The 17,555-nt window shown below is 42.5% G+C and overlaps 3 protein-coding genes and 4 non-coding genes across 7 annotated transcripts in view; 1 reads left to right on the top strand and 6 right to left on the bottom strand.

The window, feature by feature from the left end:
- Positions 1-19: 19 nt before the first annotated feature.
- The window catches only part of SPCS1 (signal peptidase complex subunit 1), a 20,822-nt gene continuing 3,286 nt past the window's right edge, over positions 20-17,555 (bottom strand). Inside the window, exons 3-6 of the mRNA XM_035337307.1 lie at positions 2,226-2,271; positions 1,672-1,731; positions 1,321-1,407; positions 20-210 (exon numbers count right to left, since the gene is read on the bottom strand). Coding sequence (XP_035193198.1) covers positions 97-210; positions 1,321-1,407; positions 1,672-1,731; positions 2,226-2,261 — 297 coding nt within the window. The 5' untranslated portion in view covers positions 2,262-2,271 and the 3' untranslated portion in view covers positions 20-96. The remainder of the gene's footprint in view (positions 211-1,320; positions 1,408-1,671; positions 1,732-2,225; positions 2,272-17,555) is intronic.
- GLT8D1 (glycosyltransferase 8 domain containing 1) lies at positions 2,385-8,217 on the top strand. The gene is made up of 9 exons (XM_035337305.1): positions 2,385-2,526; positions 2,622-2,720; positions 3,765-3,981; positions 4,651-4,768; positions 5,298-5,382; positions 5,615-5,727; positions 6,250-6,416; positions 6,600-6,712; positions 7,366-8,217. Exons 1-9 carry the CDS (start codon positions 2,511-2,513, stop codon positions 7,554-7,556), a joined length of 1,119 nt encoding a protein of 372 aa, XP_035193196.1. The 5' UTR covers positions 2,385-2,510; the 3' UTR covers positions 7,557-8,217.
- Positions 9,177-17,525, bottom strand: GNL3 (G protein nucleolar 3). The gene is made up of 15 exons (XM_035337304.1): positions 17,387-17,525; positions 17,222-17,280; positions 16,865-17,002; positions 16,077-16,190; positions 15,831-15,914; positions 15,183-15,318; positions 14,269-14,372; positions 13,806-13,941; positions 13,212-13,299; positions 12,637-12,820; positions 11,839-11,981; positions 11,090-11,226; positions 10,359-10,558; positions 10,022-10,103; positions 9,177-9,932 (listed from the first exon to the last, which is right to left on the bottom strand). Exons 1-15 carry the CDS (start codon positions 17,397-17,399, stop codon positions 9,844-9,846), a joined length of 1,707 nt encoding a protein of 568 aa, XP_035193195.1. The 5' UTR covers positions 17,400-17,525; the 3' UTR covers positions 9,177-9,843.
- On the bottom strand, positions 12,266-12,341 carry LOC118173547. The gene has a single exon (XR_004754276.1). It is a non-coding gene; the product is annotated as a small nucleolar RNA SNORD19 (small nucleolar RNA).
- Positions 12,898-12,975, bottom strand: LOC118173549. Its single transcript, XR_004754278.1, has one exon. It is a non-coding gene; the product is annotated as a small nucleolar RNA SNORD69 (small nucleolar RNA).
- Positions 13,395-13,468, bottom strand: LOC118173548. The gene has a single exon (XR_004754277.1). It is a non-coding gene; the product is annotated as a small nucleolar RNA SNORD19 (small nucleolar RNA).
- LOC118173546 lies at positions 15,051-15,123 on the bottom strand. Its single transcript, XR_004754275.1, has one exon. It is a non-coding gene; the product is annotated as a small nucleolar RNA SNORD19 (small nucleolar RNA).

Below are 17,555 nucleotides of genomic sequence, written 5' to 3'. Positions count from 1 at the left end.
ACAAACACTGAGCCAAGCACCATCTAGAGAAAATGTATTAAAACTTAAGAAAGCTAACTGCTGCAACATAACATGAAGAACCGTATTCTTTAGCTTTTAGCGTCTCTTGGGTTTTCTGTCTGCTGGCTTCTTATCGTCTGTTCCCGACTCTTGGACAGGTAACCACTTCAGAGGATTGCGGCGGTACATAGGCCACGGTGGGAGCGTTAGCTTAGAGAAAAGGTATGAAAGGAAGATGTGTAAATCAAGATGCTAGAGAAGTGTTTGGTACAGCTGCTACCCAGAAAACTGTTGTCCTTTCTGTTAAAAATGCTATCCGCTTGTCCTAGTTCTGGCTAGGATAGAGCTAGTTTTCCTCCTAGTAGCTGGCGTGGTGCTGTGTTTGGGATTTGGGATGAGAATAACATCGATATCACACTGATGTTTTAATTGTTGCAGAGCAGTGCTCGCACTAAGCCAGGGACTTTGCAGCTCCTCGCTCTGTCCTGCCAGTGGGCAGCTGGGGGTACAGCGGGGGCTGGAAGGGGACAGACCCAGGACAGCTGACCCCAACTGGCCAAAGGGGTATTCCATACCAGCTGGGGTCACGCTGAGCAATTATATGGGGGGGGGGGGCCCCCCAGTGTGGGGGGGGCAGCTACTCAGGGATAGGCTAGGCATTGGTCAGCAGGTGGTGAGCAATTGTATTGTGCATCACTTGTTTTGTACACGTTACAAGTAGTACTATTAGTATTATTAGTTTCTGTCCTAATAAATTGTCTCTGTCTCAACCCACAGGCTTTCATTTCTTTCTGATTCTCTCCCCCATCCCAGAGAGGGAGAGGGGAAGGTGAGTGAACAGCCGTGTGGTGCTTAGCAGCTGGCCGGGCTAAACCACAACACAGCTTGACTTAGAAGTAACACTTCACTGAGCTGGTGTACTGGGTCTGGCTAGGATGGATTTAACATTTTTTCCCCATCTTCCCCTTTCCCTTTAGTTAAATTATTTAATTAATAATATTTCTTCCTTAATATTTTTTTCCTTTATTTAAATTATCCTTATCTCAACCCATGAGTTGTTTCTTTCCTTTTCTTCTTCCCCTCCTCTTCTGAGGAAGTGGAGTGAGAGAGCGGTTGTGGTGGAGTTCAGCTGCCTAGCAAGGTAAAACCACCACAACTGGGAAAGCAATTCAGTGTTATTAGGTAGCAGTGTAAAATGGCAGTATTCTCTAAAATCTTACTAGCATCTGACATAAGACAAATATTGGGTTGTAAAGCAAGTTTAAGCACAGGGCTTCACCTTCTACAGCATGTATTTTCAAGTTTAGAAACCAAACTTACCAGACATGATAAAGCAACTCCAGCCATAAATATGTAGACAGTCCATCCAAACTGTTCAGTGATGTAGCCATAGATGAAACCAATTACCTTAAAAAAATAATCTTCAAATAAACAAAAACATTTTGGATGCCCTTAAGTGGGGGTAAGGTAGGGAGGAGAGGTAAGTGGAAAGTATGGATTTTTCAAAAGCACACTTCATATATTTTTCTAACCCTGGTTGCAAAATTGTAGGCCAACAATGAAAGTAAAAGATTAAAAGAAAAGTCTTCATCCAAACAATCAGTAAAAATTTGCTTCTAAGATTAGAAAACAAAAGTTCTTTGTTACCACCCACAGTTCTAGTATACTTACTGCAGAGACAAGAATGATTCCTTGAAAAATCTGTTCTGCTAATTTTTGGCCCTTGTAGTCCTGTGAAAAGAGAGGTTTGGTCAGTTTTTTGGTCACTTACCCAAAACAGAAGCCTGCCTGCAACTGCTAAGACTCAGTTTACATCCCAGATGTGGCCTGAGCGCAGGTTCTTGGCTCTTTTGTTCAGCTTTCAAACCAGCGTGGAATTATTTTCTTACTCTACCTCGATTTCAGGTGTAAAGGGATTAAGCTCTTTATTCGCAGCTTAGCATCTCCCCTGCAGCGTTGACTACGTCGCCTAGAAATAAAAGCAACCCCTACGTGCTCAGGGCAGGAAAGGCAAGTTCAGGATACATTTATGTAGCCTAATACCGCTGTAAACCCCCCACGGAAGCTGCCCGGGCCCTGTTTCAACAGCTGGAGCGTTTCAGCACACGGCAGCGCCGCTTCCACCCCCGCTCTCCTCCCTCCAGCCCCTCACAGCGCAGCCGCTCCCGCACCCTCGGAAGCACCCGAGCGCCCGCTCAGCGCTTCGGAAGCCCGCCCGGCCCTACCATCTCCGTGGGGATGGCGCGGCAGAAGCCCAGCATGGTGGCGGGGGGGCGGCGGCGGCGGCTCGCCGCGCTCCTCGGGCCGCTGCCGCTCCTCCTGCGGGTGCTCGCTGCCGGCGGAAGGCGGCTGCTGAGCTGGCCGGAAACCGGTGCCTCCCGCCCCGCCCCGCTGGCCGCCAGCCCCGGGGGTGGAGGGGGGGAGCCCGCACGGCTCGGCCGGGGGGGGCCGCGGCGTCACTGCCGCTGCCCTGGGGCCGGGGCCGCGTCAGCGCGGGCGGCGGGGGGAAAATGTCGCTGAGGAAAGGTAGGAGGGCAGGAGCGGGGGGTGGGCGCTGCCCGCCGCGTGTCCGAGCCCCCCGCTGCTCCCCGCGGTGAACTTCTTTCTTTTTAAACTTCCAGCGAACGTCGCCATCCTCGTCGCGGCCGTCGTGGTGTTCGTGCTCGTCCTGCACCGCAACTTCCTGGGCCTCAGCGACTTCCTCAGGCGCGAGCTGACGGGTCCGTAGGGTTTCGTTGCGTTTCGTTATTTAGGCGGTAAAGGCGCTCTCTGCCTCACAGACCCGAAGTAGCGCCGGCGATGGCTGTCAGTCAGCCTCAGAAGGTGTCGCAGGGACAGTGGTGCTCAGTCCCTGGGCAATGGTGCTCGTCTTCATCTGTGCCACTTAGTTTTACTTAGCAAAGCCTTTCTGTTCTCAGGAGCCCACGTTTCAGAACCGGATGTGGTGCCACAGAGCTTGTCCACGTCCCCATGAACTGCCAAGTCCCCGTTTGCCACCCGTTTGTTGCGTTCCCCAAATTACCTGAAAATATCTACTATGTAATAATTTAATCATCTGGAAGGTACCAGCGTCGTTCGAAGAGTGCAGTAGCAGGGAATTAGCCACCTTTTCAACGGGATATGTATGCTGTATGGTCGTACGTTCAGCTGCTGGTCTCCCATTCTCATGTCTGCACAGTAGGGATATAAATTCTCGCCCTTTCAGCTTAAATAAGGCAGTGATCTGTGATGCCTGGACTGAACGCGGGCTGTGTGTAGTGCCTTGATAATCCCCCAGGGAAAAAAACTTACAACAGTGTTGTTAATGAAGAAACAAATTCTAAATCGGTTTCTACCAAAGAGGAAAAGAAAATAGAGGGAAAATAGGGACGGGAGATGTGACTGGAAGGTGGTTAGGGTAACGGGATGGATAAATTAGCGTGATTATAGATGTGGCAAACAGGACCAAAGGTAAGCACGGGCTACTCAACTAAAGCCTCGCTCTAGTACTTTGTTGTGCAGCACGTGAGTATTTAGAGCAGTTTATGTGCATGTAGTTTATCTGCAAGTGGGATGTTTTCAAATACATTAACATCATCTTGGATTCTCCTGAGCAGGGGCTGTCATTTAAGCATTTAATTCTGGGGTGTTGTAGTCCATGTTCCTCGACCCAGACATCCAAGCGCTTGTATAACAGAAATAATTGCAGGCATTGGGAATTTTAGCATGGTAATTTCTGTGTTTCATTTATATAAAACGTAGGTGATGCCATTTTTATTCCACAGATTCAAATCCATTAGGACTTCAGCCTATAGACTTCATACCTGCAGTTCCCCAGAGACTGACAGATGAAAGGAACGATAAGGAGATTTCTGTGGTCATTGCAGCATCAGATGAGAGGCTTGGGGGTGCGATTGCAGCAATGAACAGTATTTACCATAACACCAAATCCAATGTGGTTTTCTATATTGTTACATTGAACGATACTGTGGACCACTTGAGGTAATGATTTTTTTGTTAGCTTCCCATGATACTGTAAAAGTTAAGTATTTTTACTTTACAATTAGAACTGAATTTGCTTGACGCTGCACTCCTCTAAATTGTTTGCAGTCCTATTTGCTGCTGCTTATTGCATCTTTTTGGCAAGGCTGCAGTCATTCCTCCTGGTAATGTTTCAAAGATGGAAAAAGAGACTACTTTTCCCGTGGGATGATATCCATCCAGTGGGGTTGGAGTTTGTTGGTGGAGGGGTTGTAAAAGTTACTTTCTTCATTTTGCCTGAGCAATGTAAATACTGGTAGTGAAGTTCCCCCCCCCCCCCCCCCTTTTTTTTTAGATTGGGCTTTGATCCTTTGATTTTCGCTCAGATCTGTTCACACTGATAGTTTTCGTGAAGGATTTGTGATAACAGGATTGTATATTTCTAGTAAAAAAAAAAAAGCAGCAATCTCTTACCTTTCATGTGTCACAGCTGTTGAGTATGCTGGTAGTGGACATGCCCCTACAGGCACACAGGACAGCACCACTGAAATCAGATGCAGATAATATTCTATGCCTATGTTTGGTGGGTAGGGAAATTACTGTCCAGATCAAGATCTTTTGATTGGATCTCTTGTTTTTGTTTGATTTTTGTCTCATTGAACAAAATCTATGCTTCTTTTGTGTTTGCAGACTGTGGCTAAGTAACACTGCTCTGAAAAATTTGAGATACCGAATTTTGGATTTTGACCCTCGTGTCTTAGAAGGGAAAGTACAAGTGGATCCTCAAAAGGCAGACCCCCTAAAACCAGTAAGGATGGTGTTGATTACTCTTTACAATTATTAGTTACTAGCAGTACATTTTGATTTTAGCCTCCCATGGCTTTTGAACTCAACTAGCGTTCAAACCCAAATTTGTTGGCATAAATAAATATTTTATAATTAAGTTCCTAACTTTCAATAAGGCTAAGTTTTTCAGGTAGTACAAGATGGTTTTGAGTATCTACATACACGTGCCTAGTATCTTTCTGTGCTGATATCTCCAGTGAAACACAGCAGGTTGTGTGTCAAGCATGCCAAAACCTCTCAGGTACTACAGATATGTGTGGAAAGATAATAAATTCTATCAGAGACCAGTCTTAAAGTTTGTTTATCGATGCACAGATTCATGGGAAACTAGGAATTGATAGAACTTGCTTATTGTAAATAACTGATAAGATACTGCTGGCTGTCTTGCTTCCAGGGTGGAAGTTGGACATTAAGTGTCAGGAGTACCTATTTCAAAATTTCTCACTTTTTTGAACAATTTTCCAATTTATTTATTTATTTTGCTTTCACAGTTAACCTTTGCAAGATTCTACTTGCCTAGTTTGGTACCTCATGCAGAGAAGGCCATCTATGTGGACGACGACGTAGTAGTGCAAGGTACAGGACCTTTTCTTCATGTTTTGCCATTGGTATATGCTAGGTTCAGCGTGCCGTCTCTGCAGTAGCCAAACGCTTCTACTTCAAGAAAAGATGTAAAAACTTCTCAAACATGAATGAATTGGATTAAACTGAGTGTTTCTATCTGCTGCAGCGATGGGCTGAACAAAAAGTCACGCAGGGCTTAAACAGGACTGATTTTAATTTTTCTGTGCTTATTTTATTTTTTCAGATGATATCCTTGAACTTTACAACACTCCATTGAAACCTGGACATGCAGCTGCGTTTTCAGATGATTGTGACTCAACCACTAACAAAGTTGCTGTCCGTGGAGCAGGGAATCAGGTTGGTTTCATTCTGACTCAGTCATAACGTTGTAGATCCCAGGCTTTGGAACCAAGCGCTTGGTTTTGATATTATTGAAGGTTGATTTTGAACCAGTGAACCTAAAGGTGTGACTTTACCTACCAAAATCAGTTGATTGTGATGTTTGTGTTACAAGTGATGCCTGGTACAGTAATTTAGGTACAGTAAAAAACACTGAGTTTTGGCTGTGCTTACAATGATAGTGGAACAGTAGAAGGTCTTAGAACACCAGAGGAATTTTTTTTTTATTTGTTTATGTATGAAAAGCACTTGTTCTGGGCCTGCTATTTCAGGTTGTAGACATTAATACCATGCAGCTTTCCTTAAAGTGTGTAGTTTAATCATATTTTTAAAATGTTTGACTTACTTTCTCTTGTGTTGAAGGAAGGGGAATTTGTTTTAACAAAGTTATGCTTGTCTGCTGAGAGTTGTGCAAAGTTTTTCTTTACAAAGGAATTTGACTATATTTTTAAGCTAATTTCTATACTCTTTCTTTTTCAGTATAATTACATTGGGTTTCTAGATTACAAGAAAGAAACCATCCGAAAGCTTGCCATGAAAGCCAACACTTGCTCTTTCAATCCAGGAGTTTTTGTTGCCAATTTGACAGAATGGAAATTACAGAACATCACTAAACAATTGGAGAAGTGGATGACGCTTAATGTAGCGTGAGTACCCCTGAGATGGGGGTGGCCATAGGTCGGGGATTGGGCTAAGTGATGGCTTTTAACTGTTAAATGAAGGGCTGCATATCTAGCTGTGGATTCCTGTCATGCAGCTGCAAGTGAAAGTCAACTGATTTAGGGCCACACAAGCAACCTTCCCCAACTCCTTTCCATTTTCTCTTTCAGAGAGGAACTTTACAGCAGAACTCTGGCTGGCAGCATCACGACACCTCCACTGCTAATTGTATTTTACAAGCAACATTCCAGTATTGATCCCATGTGGAATGTCCGACATCTTGGTATGTATGAAGTGTGCAATGCTTTGCTTCCCGTGTGTTTTTCGAGGTCTGTAGCTGAGCTCTGAGTTGATACAGCAAACGGTTCTCTTCTTACCCTGCGTTATACCTTGTGCTTTATGAAATGCAGCTTCCCAATACCGTCTTGCATTTTGTGGGCCTAATCCTCCACATTCCTCTTTGAACTGCTAGCGGGATTGTTTTTGATTTTGAGCTCTCAAGTTCTTGTATCCTTTTTATTGTTTCCACATATGTATTGTATCTGAAGTGATCCTAGGCCTCTCCTCCAAGATGAAGAGGAGCAGACATTCGTTATCAGTTCTGCTACTGGTAAAACCCCAAAGATGGGAGAGCTCTTAGGTTTCATTTCAAATGAGTGATATATAGGCTGCTGAATATACTGGGTATTAAAAGGGTTTTAAAGAACTTGGAATTTAAAGCAGTACATTAAAATATATACAGAGACAGATCAAAGTAGCCTTCCATTGCATCTGATTGTTTTTTAGTTTTCCATGACTTCTGCCTCCTATATCACCTCCTTTTTCCATAAATGACAAGATTTCCTATTAAAATCCTTTGTTTTGAAGTTAAAATATCACATTCTGTTTTTTCCTGCTGCCTTTATTATGGCACTAATGTTTCTTTTTCAATAAAAGGGTCTAGTGCTGGAAAAAGGTATTCTCCTCAGTTTGTGAAAGCTGCCAAGCTGCTTCATTGGAATGGACATTTCAAACCATGGGGAAGAACAGCTTCATACGCTGAAGTGTGGGAGAAGTGGTATGTCCCTGATCCTACAGGCAAGTTTAGCCTGATCCGGAGACATTCAGAAGCCTATGAAGCAAAATAGAGACAATTTTAATAACTGATGGCATTTTCTCAGGAAACTTCTGGAGCCGAGCAGATTTTTTTTATTTTTTTTTAAGTCAACTTTGTATTATAGAGCAGTCCTTGCCTTCTGGAGCACAGGAAGATGCACTTACTCATGTGCTGTTCCAAAGGAGACTCACTTCTCTTGTGTGACTGAAGACGCTACTCCAGCAGAAGGCAAAACTAGCACTTCTGTTAGGTCATTTGTGTGTTGTACGTTCTGCTCTTTACTACAAGTCTTCTGGGGGATCATTGTGTCAGCTATGTAAACAAACAGTTCCAGAAACAAGATAGAACTTCAGCTGGAGCTTGCACCATTCAATTATTGCACAGGAACATACTGTAAATAAGAGCAGCTCAGTATTTGTTCTGTCTTGTTGTTATCCTGTGAAATAGTTTCATCAGCAGTCCTTTCTTGCATGAAAACTGCTCCCAGCCATTTCTGCCTAAGACCGTCTTGCACAATTCTGCAAAATTGAATCTTGATTTTTGAAAGATGAATAATTTCAAGTAATATTTCACTATGCAAAGTGGTTTTAACTGCCAGTAAACACTAAAATATTCTCTGTAAAGTGGTGGAGAAAATGTTCAAAAATAAAAGTTAATGTTAACGTGAGTCAAACCTCAGGTAAATGACAATATGATTTCTGTTGTGGTCCGATATATGTAATGTTTCTGTTTTGCTTAAGTACAGTGGTTAACTGAATGAAGTCAAAACCAATTGATCTCACCTTTGAGAAAGCACGCATTGTAAAAGTGTGCAAAGTATTTATTTCTAGGGTCAGGCTGTATGAAATAGATCAGAGTTGTTACTGTTAAGAATTTCTGCATGTTTTTTTTTCTCGAGTGAGCATGACTGTGCCATAGAAGTTTCTCCCACTGTCCTTCTTGGTCTGACCCTCTGAATTCATTGAATGAGATTGCTGTGACCTTTGGCAGCCCATCGACTTGGCTATAGGTAAGTAGATTTTTTTTTTTTTTAATTGCTACAGTGTTATTGGTTATATATATATATGGTTATTATTAGCTAGTATATCCAAGCAGTTGCTGTGGCTATTACTCGATGTAGTAAAGCTTGAATTCAGGTTCTCATGTTTATTCAGTACCACTACTTGTGAACAGGTATAAGATGTACGGATAAAAGACAAGCAGGGAAACACTCAGTGGTTCATGATATGAGGTACAGGGCAGCAGAGAGCTAAAGGGCTTGCTTATGTGTATGAATAGGGTTTCAATACTGCTTTATAATTTAAAAGAATTTTCACCTTCTCATCTCATTACCTACACTGTCTATAGTTCTATGCTGCTCTCTGGTTTGTTACTGATCCTTTCTTTTCCTGGCTTCTTAAGAACCATTCCTGTCAGTGGTTATTTTAGCAGGCTTAGATAAAAAAAAATACCAAGCACAGATACAGACACGCAGTTTAAGATACCTAAGGAGGCATGGATGCCTCTATGTACATTTAAAGAAAATGTATCAGCTACCTCTTTCAGTGCAGCTGGGGTAATGTTGCCCCAGTTTTGCTGCAGGCTGACTACAGTAACATCCTTATTACACAGAAGAACATGCTTTGCTTTACAGTTACCAGTTGCTACCAGATTTCCACCAGGAAGTATGTCTTATTCTAGAGCACCATAGAAACAAGCTTTTTACCCCCTTGTGAAGACAAATTACTGTTACCATAATCCCAGTTACCTCTCCCTGTGAAGCTACTGAGCTTACAGAGAAGTGCTTAGATAAAATACCTTATGTCTAGCTGAAATAAGTATTTGCAAACCAAATGTTACCCGTCAAAGTCGTATAGTTTTGAAAAATACTGAAAACTCACTTAAGTCACGCTCTAGAGGTACAGTCTGTAATCCTCTAGGCAAAATGATTAACAGTTTTATGAAAGGAAGATGAAAGCTTGCCCAGAAATTTAATTGCTTAAAATGTGACCATAGTTTTTCAAAGAAAGCAATGTGGGGTTTATCCTTTTGAAAGATCTCTTTACGAGGCACAAAGAATGAACTAACACAGTCTGATTTTTTTTTCCAAATAGTCTTTTTAACAGGAATTAAAAGTATAGGGCTTAAAGGTCAGCTTCCTAGAACTATACAAAATCTGAAATTATCTAGAGATACACAGTATTATATACATTATTTGGCACAGTAATTGTGAATGTCTGCAGCTCTGCTATGAAGCATTCCTACAACTTCTGTAACAGAAGTGTTTGACTGGTCTGAAGGCCAGTAAGAGTCTCCAAGCCCTATCTTCACACATCTCATTACACATAGTCTGTATTAAAATCATAGGCATCATCTTCATCTGCTGTCTTGTCCAAGCTGAACGATAGCGAACTGTCACTTCCACTTTCTGAGAAAAGAAAATGGTTTGTTAATGTTAATGAACTGAAATGTAAGTGGTAGAGTACTAGAGATTATGCTACAGGTTTTTACACAGACCTGCTAGCTTGTTTTCTGAAGTTGCATGTCTTGTTTGTTGTTTTCCAAGCTTTGCTTTCCTGGTCATCCGAATTTTGCTTTCCTAAGATTGGAGAGGTCACACATTAAGAGTTTAAATCAGACATCGCTAATAAAATTTCCAATGCAAAGGAAATAGGACTGATGATAGTGTAGATGACCCCTTGTCAGGAACACGCTGACTTACAAGTCTGTTTTCTTAACAATTACTGCTGGTGGCTCTGCAGCACCTGTGTGTTCTCAGTTTACAGCAGGATACTAACAGGGTATTTGATGTCAGGGTCTAAGCAGGTAGCAATTGAATGAAACCTTGATTTACCTCTTTCACATCCTTTTCTTCTTCTTCTTCTTCCATGCTATCTTGATCATCAGTTTCCATGAAATCTCCTTCTTCCTTGCTTGTTTCCAAACTCTCCCACTGTGATGCTTCCCTTATCACTTTATTTTCCTTTATTTTCCCATTTGTCATGCCAGCTGACTGGAAGACAATGCTGCTTGATGGGCTAGGGTATTTTAATGCTGGGAAAGACATACAAACTGTCAGTTAAGTCACTGTTAGCACCAGGTATGTCTACCAATTAAAAGGACAGCCATCCCACATAAGCAGGGAGAACAAATGCAAATCATCCAAGAGAGTAACTTTCCCTGAGGCATCTACAAAAAATTGCTAGGAAGTAAAGTACTTGGATTTGAGTGTAGATTGTGCTGAATAAAAATGCATTTTGTTGGCCTAACTAGGAAATAGGCCAAAAGATCATTGAAGGGCACATAAGTACCACCTATTTAAAAGTTAAGTCAGATGAGCAGCAATTAAGTCCTAGCAGGGGTGCACAAGATGGCGCACAAATCCAGTGTTAAGATGGCACAAATGTTAAGATGGCACACAAATCCACTGTTTCGTTGCATTAGAATCCATTTTGTTCTCCAAAGGTTCATGTCTGCTGCATACTTACAAAGCTATCATACAAATCGTAGGATGACTTTAATTCATGATCTGTCATTGAAACTGCTACCACTGCTCTTACTGGTACCTACAGGAATAAGTCCTACCTTGAATAGTAGCATTGTTTTCTTCTTCTAGCTTCTTTAAATTAAAACCCTTCTGCATTTCAGCTATTTTGTCTTCTGCAAGGTAGGGTGGCAGCATCTGAGATCCCGGAGGTTGTGAATGGTAGCTTATTTTACCTCTGTGAAAATAAAGTATCAGCTTTAAAAAACAAACAAAGCTAACATGATTAAATCATTATGCTTAAAAATAAAACCCAAAGCACAAACCTCTCAGACTCCTCAACCTAACTAGTAATTCGATATCATTTGTTTAGCAGGTAAATAGTTGTTTATATTTGACTCTGAAGTTGTCAGTAACATAATTAAATGGACATCCTACTCTTAAACAGATGAGCCACTTGAGTAAGGGAATTATTCACATGCAATTAGTCACTGATTCCAAACTAATTCATCCCACACTCAGGGAAATATAGGAACCACTGCAGCCTGCAACAGTTTAGAGAAAGGCAAATTCCCCTACCAAACTTAGCGGTCAGCAAACTGGCTATAGAACTACATGTAATTTGCTTTGACTCCCTCCATGTATAGTTCATTACTTCAGAAAATTATCCCTTGCTAGTGTTTTCTAACTCTGTTAGCCAATCCTGCTTTCTTAAAGTAGAATGCAGAAAAACCAAAAAGCAGCCCCTCCTTTCTGTAATTCAGTACTTCTGCTCTGTAATCACAGCTGGGTTAACAAAGTGAAAATCAAAAAGGTCAGCAGCATAAAGCACAACTGCCAGCATACATACCCTGTCCAGTCGCAAAGTAGTAATTTGGCTATATTCTCTATGTCAGGAACACCTCCCTTTTTCAGCATACCCCTTTTCTGAGCAAGTAAAGTTAAAAACTCTTCAGTATTCCTGAAATCCGGGATACTATAGAACATCATTACCTAGTGCAAAAAAAAAAAAGTGCAATCAGAAGACCACCCAGTTTTCTCCTAGCTTTAGGAATTAGAAAGTAAATCAAACTGGGTTACAATGAGGAAGAACAAATATGTAAAGAGCAGCTTTTTTATTGCGTATGGTAATAAATATTACCAAGCAAAATTTCTACTTTGTCAACAACTTTATCTGCTATTCACCTGTACCAATAGGTGAGAGACAGTATGCTGGTTTGTGGAGAATCAGTTAGCATAGAATTGGATGGGGATTAGGCTTTGGTTAATCTGCTTGAAGCCAGAGTGAAATCAGAGTTGGATCTGAGGTCTTCAGTGTAATAATAAGAAGCAATCAGAATATCCTCATTTTTCACTCTGTGTTATTATTATGAGATGATATTTAAAAGCAGTTTTGTTTTTTTAATCAGTAAAGTCATTGGGAAAACAGAGTGGCTGCCAGGATCCTGACATGCTGCATCTGCCTTCCACATGTATTGCTGAAAGATTACACTTAGCATTGGAAATACCAGGCAAAATTTGTCACGTTGTATGCTAAGGAGAAAGCAGTGCAAAAGCTACCAGAACTAGCTGAAGTGAAATGAACTTTAAGAAAGCTACAGAGGAGTTGCATACAGTCAGAAATGCAGAGAAAGATGATGGAACTCACCTGCTGTTTACTGCAGTGATTTAGAACTGTATCCATTGCTTCAATCACGTCTATTGAGCCCGATTCTCCAGCATCTATGATACTTCTCAGGGCCAGAGTCAGGGTGCTGTTGGCAGGATCTGCAACTATACTTGGACTGTCCAACACCCTCATCTGTTTGTCAATACGCACAACTTGCATGTACCTATCCAGAGAGAGAAACATGCTGTATCTGAAGATGAATCAACCAGCAAAAAAGAGTGGTAAAGGTGAGGGAGTCAAGCCACAAAGCTCAGCGTTGGACTGAATGCACTTCATACAGAGTCAGTTTCAGTGTTTCCTCATCATATGCTTTGTGTCGGAAGAAATCAGAATGCACAAAATGAGCAAGTTTATGCACTGTATTCTCTTGTAACAACTTGCATCATATAGAATGTTACCTCTCATCCTGACAAACTGAAGTGTACATTTAAAACTGTACACAGGCATGCTTTGACTGCCCCAAATGCATGTAAATTGTGCCCAGACAAAACTTAAGGTAACGAGAACACAAGCAGGAACAGGAAAATGAAAAGCTTTTATCAGACTCAGCTTACTTGGTAAGACCTCTTGCTGGCCCAACGTTGCAAACACGATCTTTCTTAAGACTGTTGATTATGCTGCTCTTCCCCACATTAGGGAAACCTGAAGAAAACCACATAAGTCCTTATAAGTTAAAAACTCAGACTATGTGACACTGATCAAAGCTGCTGTTTCCACGTATCTTTGGTAGCGTACTACTTCAGTGTGAGATCAGAGTTGGATCTGAAGTCTTCATTAAAGAAGTAAGACAAGGTCAGTATCCTCATTTCTCACACTTAGCAATAAAAAGGACACGGAAGACATTGAGCATCATATGCAAATCTTATCAGATGGGAGGAAGGCAGCATAGGCTGTGTGGTATGTAACCTGCTTCTCCTTTCCTTAAGCTGGTTTGTCAGTTAAGGCCTTGTGCAATGTGCCTTCCATAGATCACACATACCACGTGCGTCAAAGTGCAACACAGATCACTGTCAGCTGAAGTACTACAACAGTGAGTCTCGAGTAAGAATGCCCAAAAGGAAGTGTTGGTTGTTTCATCCAGTTCATAATACAAGAAACCAAAGCTTTATGGGAGGAAAATCAAGTCTGCCATCTCTCCAAATCCTTACCTACTAACCCAACCTGAATCGCTTTGTTTTGAGTCTTGCAGTGCTCTTGAAGAAGTTTCAAAAGGCATTCGCTTCCAAAACATTCAGTGTTCCTTGATAAATCAACACGTGCCCTTTTTCTTGAGAAATGCTCCTGCTACAGGATTCAAAGACAAAGAAAACAAACAAACATGGTCAGGCTATTTAGGAAGATAAGTATGTATTTTTAGATATATTCATCTACTGTAACATTTTCAACTCCTGTATTCCATTAGCTGATGTTACTGTGCTCTTCTAAACAGATGGAATTAGTTTAGTAAGAAATTGGCTAAGATGAATCTACCGGTTAAGTGATGATAAAAAGATAGCCATCAAATACTTGAAGAAAAAAGAATGCAAACTGAATTATAGGGTTTGTTCTTTCTTTCTTCTTACTGGAAACACGTATGACTGTGTCACTTTTGAGAGCCTGCAGCACTCTTACCATAGTCCTGTCTCTCATCAAGGTTGCTGATTTAAAAGCAACTGTTGGAAATTCCTTCTTCAAACAATTCAACCATTTCTCCAAGTTCTCCTTAGGCACTAAATCTGGAAAAAAAAGAGCACAGTCCTTTCACTCTTGTGAATGCCAAATATCACTGCTTTATGACAAATAATGTTTAGCTGAAAGTTTATTTATTTAAATGCATAGTTCTAGTAAACTATTAAGTAAGTTCCCCAAAGCCATCCAGTTGCCACAGGTCTTGGTCTTTATTTTCTGCCTATAACAGAAAATACTACAGCTACATTTTCAGCTCCTCTATTAGGTTTTTAATGTTAGAGAGTCTCTAGCAAGGCTCCATGGTACAGAGAGTGATGTTATGTGAAGGATTATCTCCTCATCCTTGCAAAGGCTACTCTAATACACAGTTCCCTTTGCTCTTACTGTCACGCTTGGTATTTCCTTTTTCCCCCTGATGATAATCCAGTAATTTGTAGCCTTTTCAGCTGCATCTGTTTCTAGGTGGGGTCTTTCATACAGCAACAGAAGAGAGACAATACTTCTAGAAGCCAAATCATCTTAAACACAACTACTGAGCTGATTTGCTGATGCTTAACCTACCCTTGCCTCAGTGGCTACTAGCACTGTGACCTCTACCTCCCTTACCTACGTTCACAAAAATATTAAAAATAGTTAGATCTCTAACTTCTCTTGGGTTTAATTGAGACTGGCCAATGGCTTCAGTGTCAGACTGTAAGGCAGAAGAAACATGACCCCTTCCATAAGGCAGCGAGCTCAGAGTTGGATCTTACGACTTCAGCAGAATCTCAGATTCCTTTAAAATCTTCCTCATAGCTCACCTACCACAGAACTACCCAGTGACCAAGTAACACTTCAAGAAAACCCGTGTTTCTTACCAATTTTGTTCAGAACCAACAATAGCTTTTTCTCTCCTCCAGAGCAAGTAATAGCTTGCTCCAGCTGGGGACAGCGACAGCCCATTGGATCTCTTGCATCCAAAACCTCCAGAACCACATCTGAGGCTTCTATCACCTAGGTCAGAAACAATAAAAAAGACTCAAATACAACACGACAGACAATTTGACAGATAAGAGCTCTGTAATAGCTTAGCTGTAGCCTATGACGGTGACCACAAAATGGCTGCTAAGTGAGGTTTCATAAGACTGTTTGAGCTCCTTTCTTCTGAACTACAAATGGGGAAGCTGAAGCAGTTTTCACCTTTTTCATCTGAAGGCAAGAAATCCTTTGACAGGAAAATTCCGTTACTAGAAGAGCTCTGTGATCAGTCACAATGTACTGACCTTGGCTCAAGAAGTCTAATGCTTCAAAATACTGGATGTCTCAGTAGCTAAACACCAGACAAGATTGAAGCCCTCACAGCTTCCATTAAAAAATAAAATAAAAAAAATCACATCTTCAGTGTTGGAGTTTATCACAAGCCACTTTTACACTCTCCAGCTGCTGCACAGGAACGCAAAAAGGAAAGTAACAAATTGCTTCATTTCTGACTCCCATCAAATTATATAAAAATAATCGAAGCTTACCTTCTCAAGCTCACTGTGAAATGATTTCTTTGGTTTTTTATGCGGCCCTTTCTTAGTATTTGCTTCAGAGTTGCTAGAAGGTTCCTGAACACAAAAAAGAATGGGAATGATTTAACTGAGAACTGCCATATTACACTTGTGAGCATATACAGCCTGAGAATGTAACGTAACAGATGAGTTATGAAGATGTAGTTTCAGTATGACTTTATTGCTTCTACCTGTGTCAGAATCATACCGGACACCTACCGTTCCCTCTGTCTGTTCCTGGATTTTGGCTGCATTCTTTTTAGCATCAAGCTTCCTCTTCTTTTCATGTTCTTTCTGTCTGTCAAGCTTCTGCTTTTGTTTTAGTTCTTCAAGCTGATGGCAAATAAGCAAAACCCAAGCCAGGTAAAATATCTTTGAAGGTGGTAAGAAGACTGTTTTTTCGTCCCACTTACTTATTTCTGACAAAAATACCTCAGATGCCCTGCTTAGAAGCCACGTCTATTTTAGTAACATTGGGAACTTTTTGGCATTCTATCCTGAAAAGGATAATATTTTCTCCAAGTGCTTCAGTAGCAGGGGCAATACATCCACCCACCCGTTAGCCCCGGAAGTAACAGCCATGCAGAAACAACGTTTCAGCTGACAAAGGATGCTGACTTGCTGTGCTATTTTGTTGCAGATCCTTATTTTGTGAAGTCTTTTGTATAATCATGCAGGGCTGAGACTTAACTCCCTGCGTTTGGGTAGGACTTCTACATATCTTAGCATCACTGGCAATTCTGATTACACTTGAAATGACGCTTCCAGCATGCTTATACACAGTGATGAAGATTGTCGTTAGAAATTAGAAGAGTGATTTGCCATGTGGCATATATAATGGTAAATACAGAAACGTGCTTCTCCAAAGCACATCTGCGAGGCCTACTTAGAGCCTAGCGTAAGCGCACCTCTGGGTGTGCACACGCACACACAGATCAAGCACGAAGCTTCCTCCAAGGCAGGGAACGGCGCCAGCTCTCGCCCCGTTCCCACGAGCTCCATTTTACCCTCTGCTTCCTCTGCTCTGCTTCCCGCAGGAGCGCCTCCTTGAAGGGCGCCGCGCTGGGCACGCCGGGGTCCTTCTTGGGCTTTTTGCGCCCGCGTTTCTTGGCCTCCTTCCTGACTTTGCGGTGGTGCTCCCGGATCTGCGGGCAAAACACGAACGTTAGTGAAGATAAAGGGAAAAAAAAAAGAAGAAGAAAAAAAAGAAGAATATTCCTCGTGCTCATTGAGTTTAAAAACAATCGCGCGCCTCTAGTTGCAGACCGGTGTCGGGGCCACCTCGAGGGGCACCACGAGGCGACGCCAGCCCCTGAGGTGAGGTGAGGGGTGCGGTGAGGTGCGGCCCCCGTCCCCCCGCTCACCTTCTTCTGGATCTTGTACCGCTTGTGGCAGCTCAGCCGCTTGCTCGCCTTCCGCAGCCCTGCAACGCACCGCGCCCGTCAGTCCCGGCCGCCGCTTCCCGTACTCCCAAAGCCCCATAAGCCCCCGGCCGCCCCCTCCCGCCCCCCCCGCGCCCCCTTCCTCACGCGGCCGCTTCATGGCGCCGCCGCCTCCGAGCCGCGCACGCGGGCACCGCGCTCCAGCCCCTTCCTGCCGCCGCCGGGCGCTGCCGCAAAGCAGCGCGGCTCCGCCCCGCTCCGCCCCGCCGCGGGTGTCGCACGGGCTCGGCGCGGTTGGCGGCCGGCCGGGCTTTGC

The sequence above is a fragment of the Oxyura jamaicensis genome, chromosome 12, assembly GCF_011077185.1.
Source record: "Oxyura jamaicensis isolate SHBP4307 breed ruddy duck chromosome 12, BPBGC_Ojam_1.0, whole genome shotgun sequence".
Taxonomy (NCBI): Eukaryota; Metazoa; Chordata; class Aves; order Anseriformes; family Anatidae; genus Oxyura; species Oxyura jamaicensis.
The sequence above is the reverse complement of the archived record's forward strand: the minus strand, read 5'-3'. Positions and strand labels throughout refer to the sequence as shown.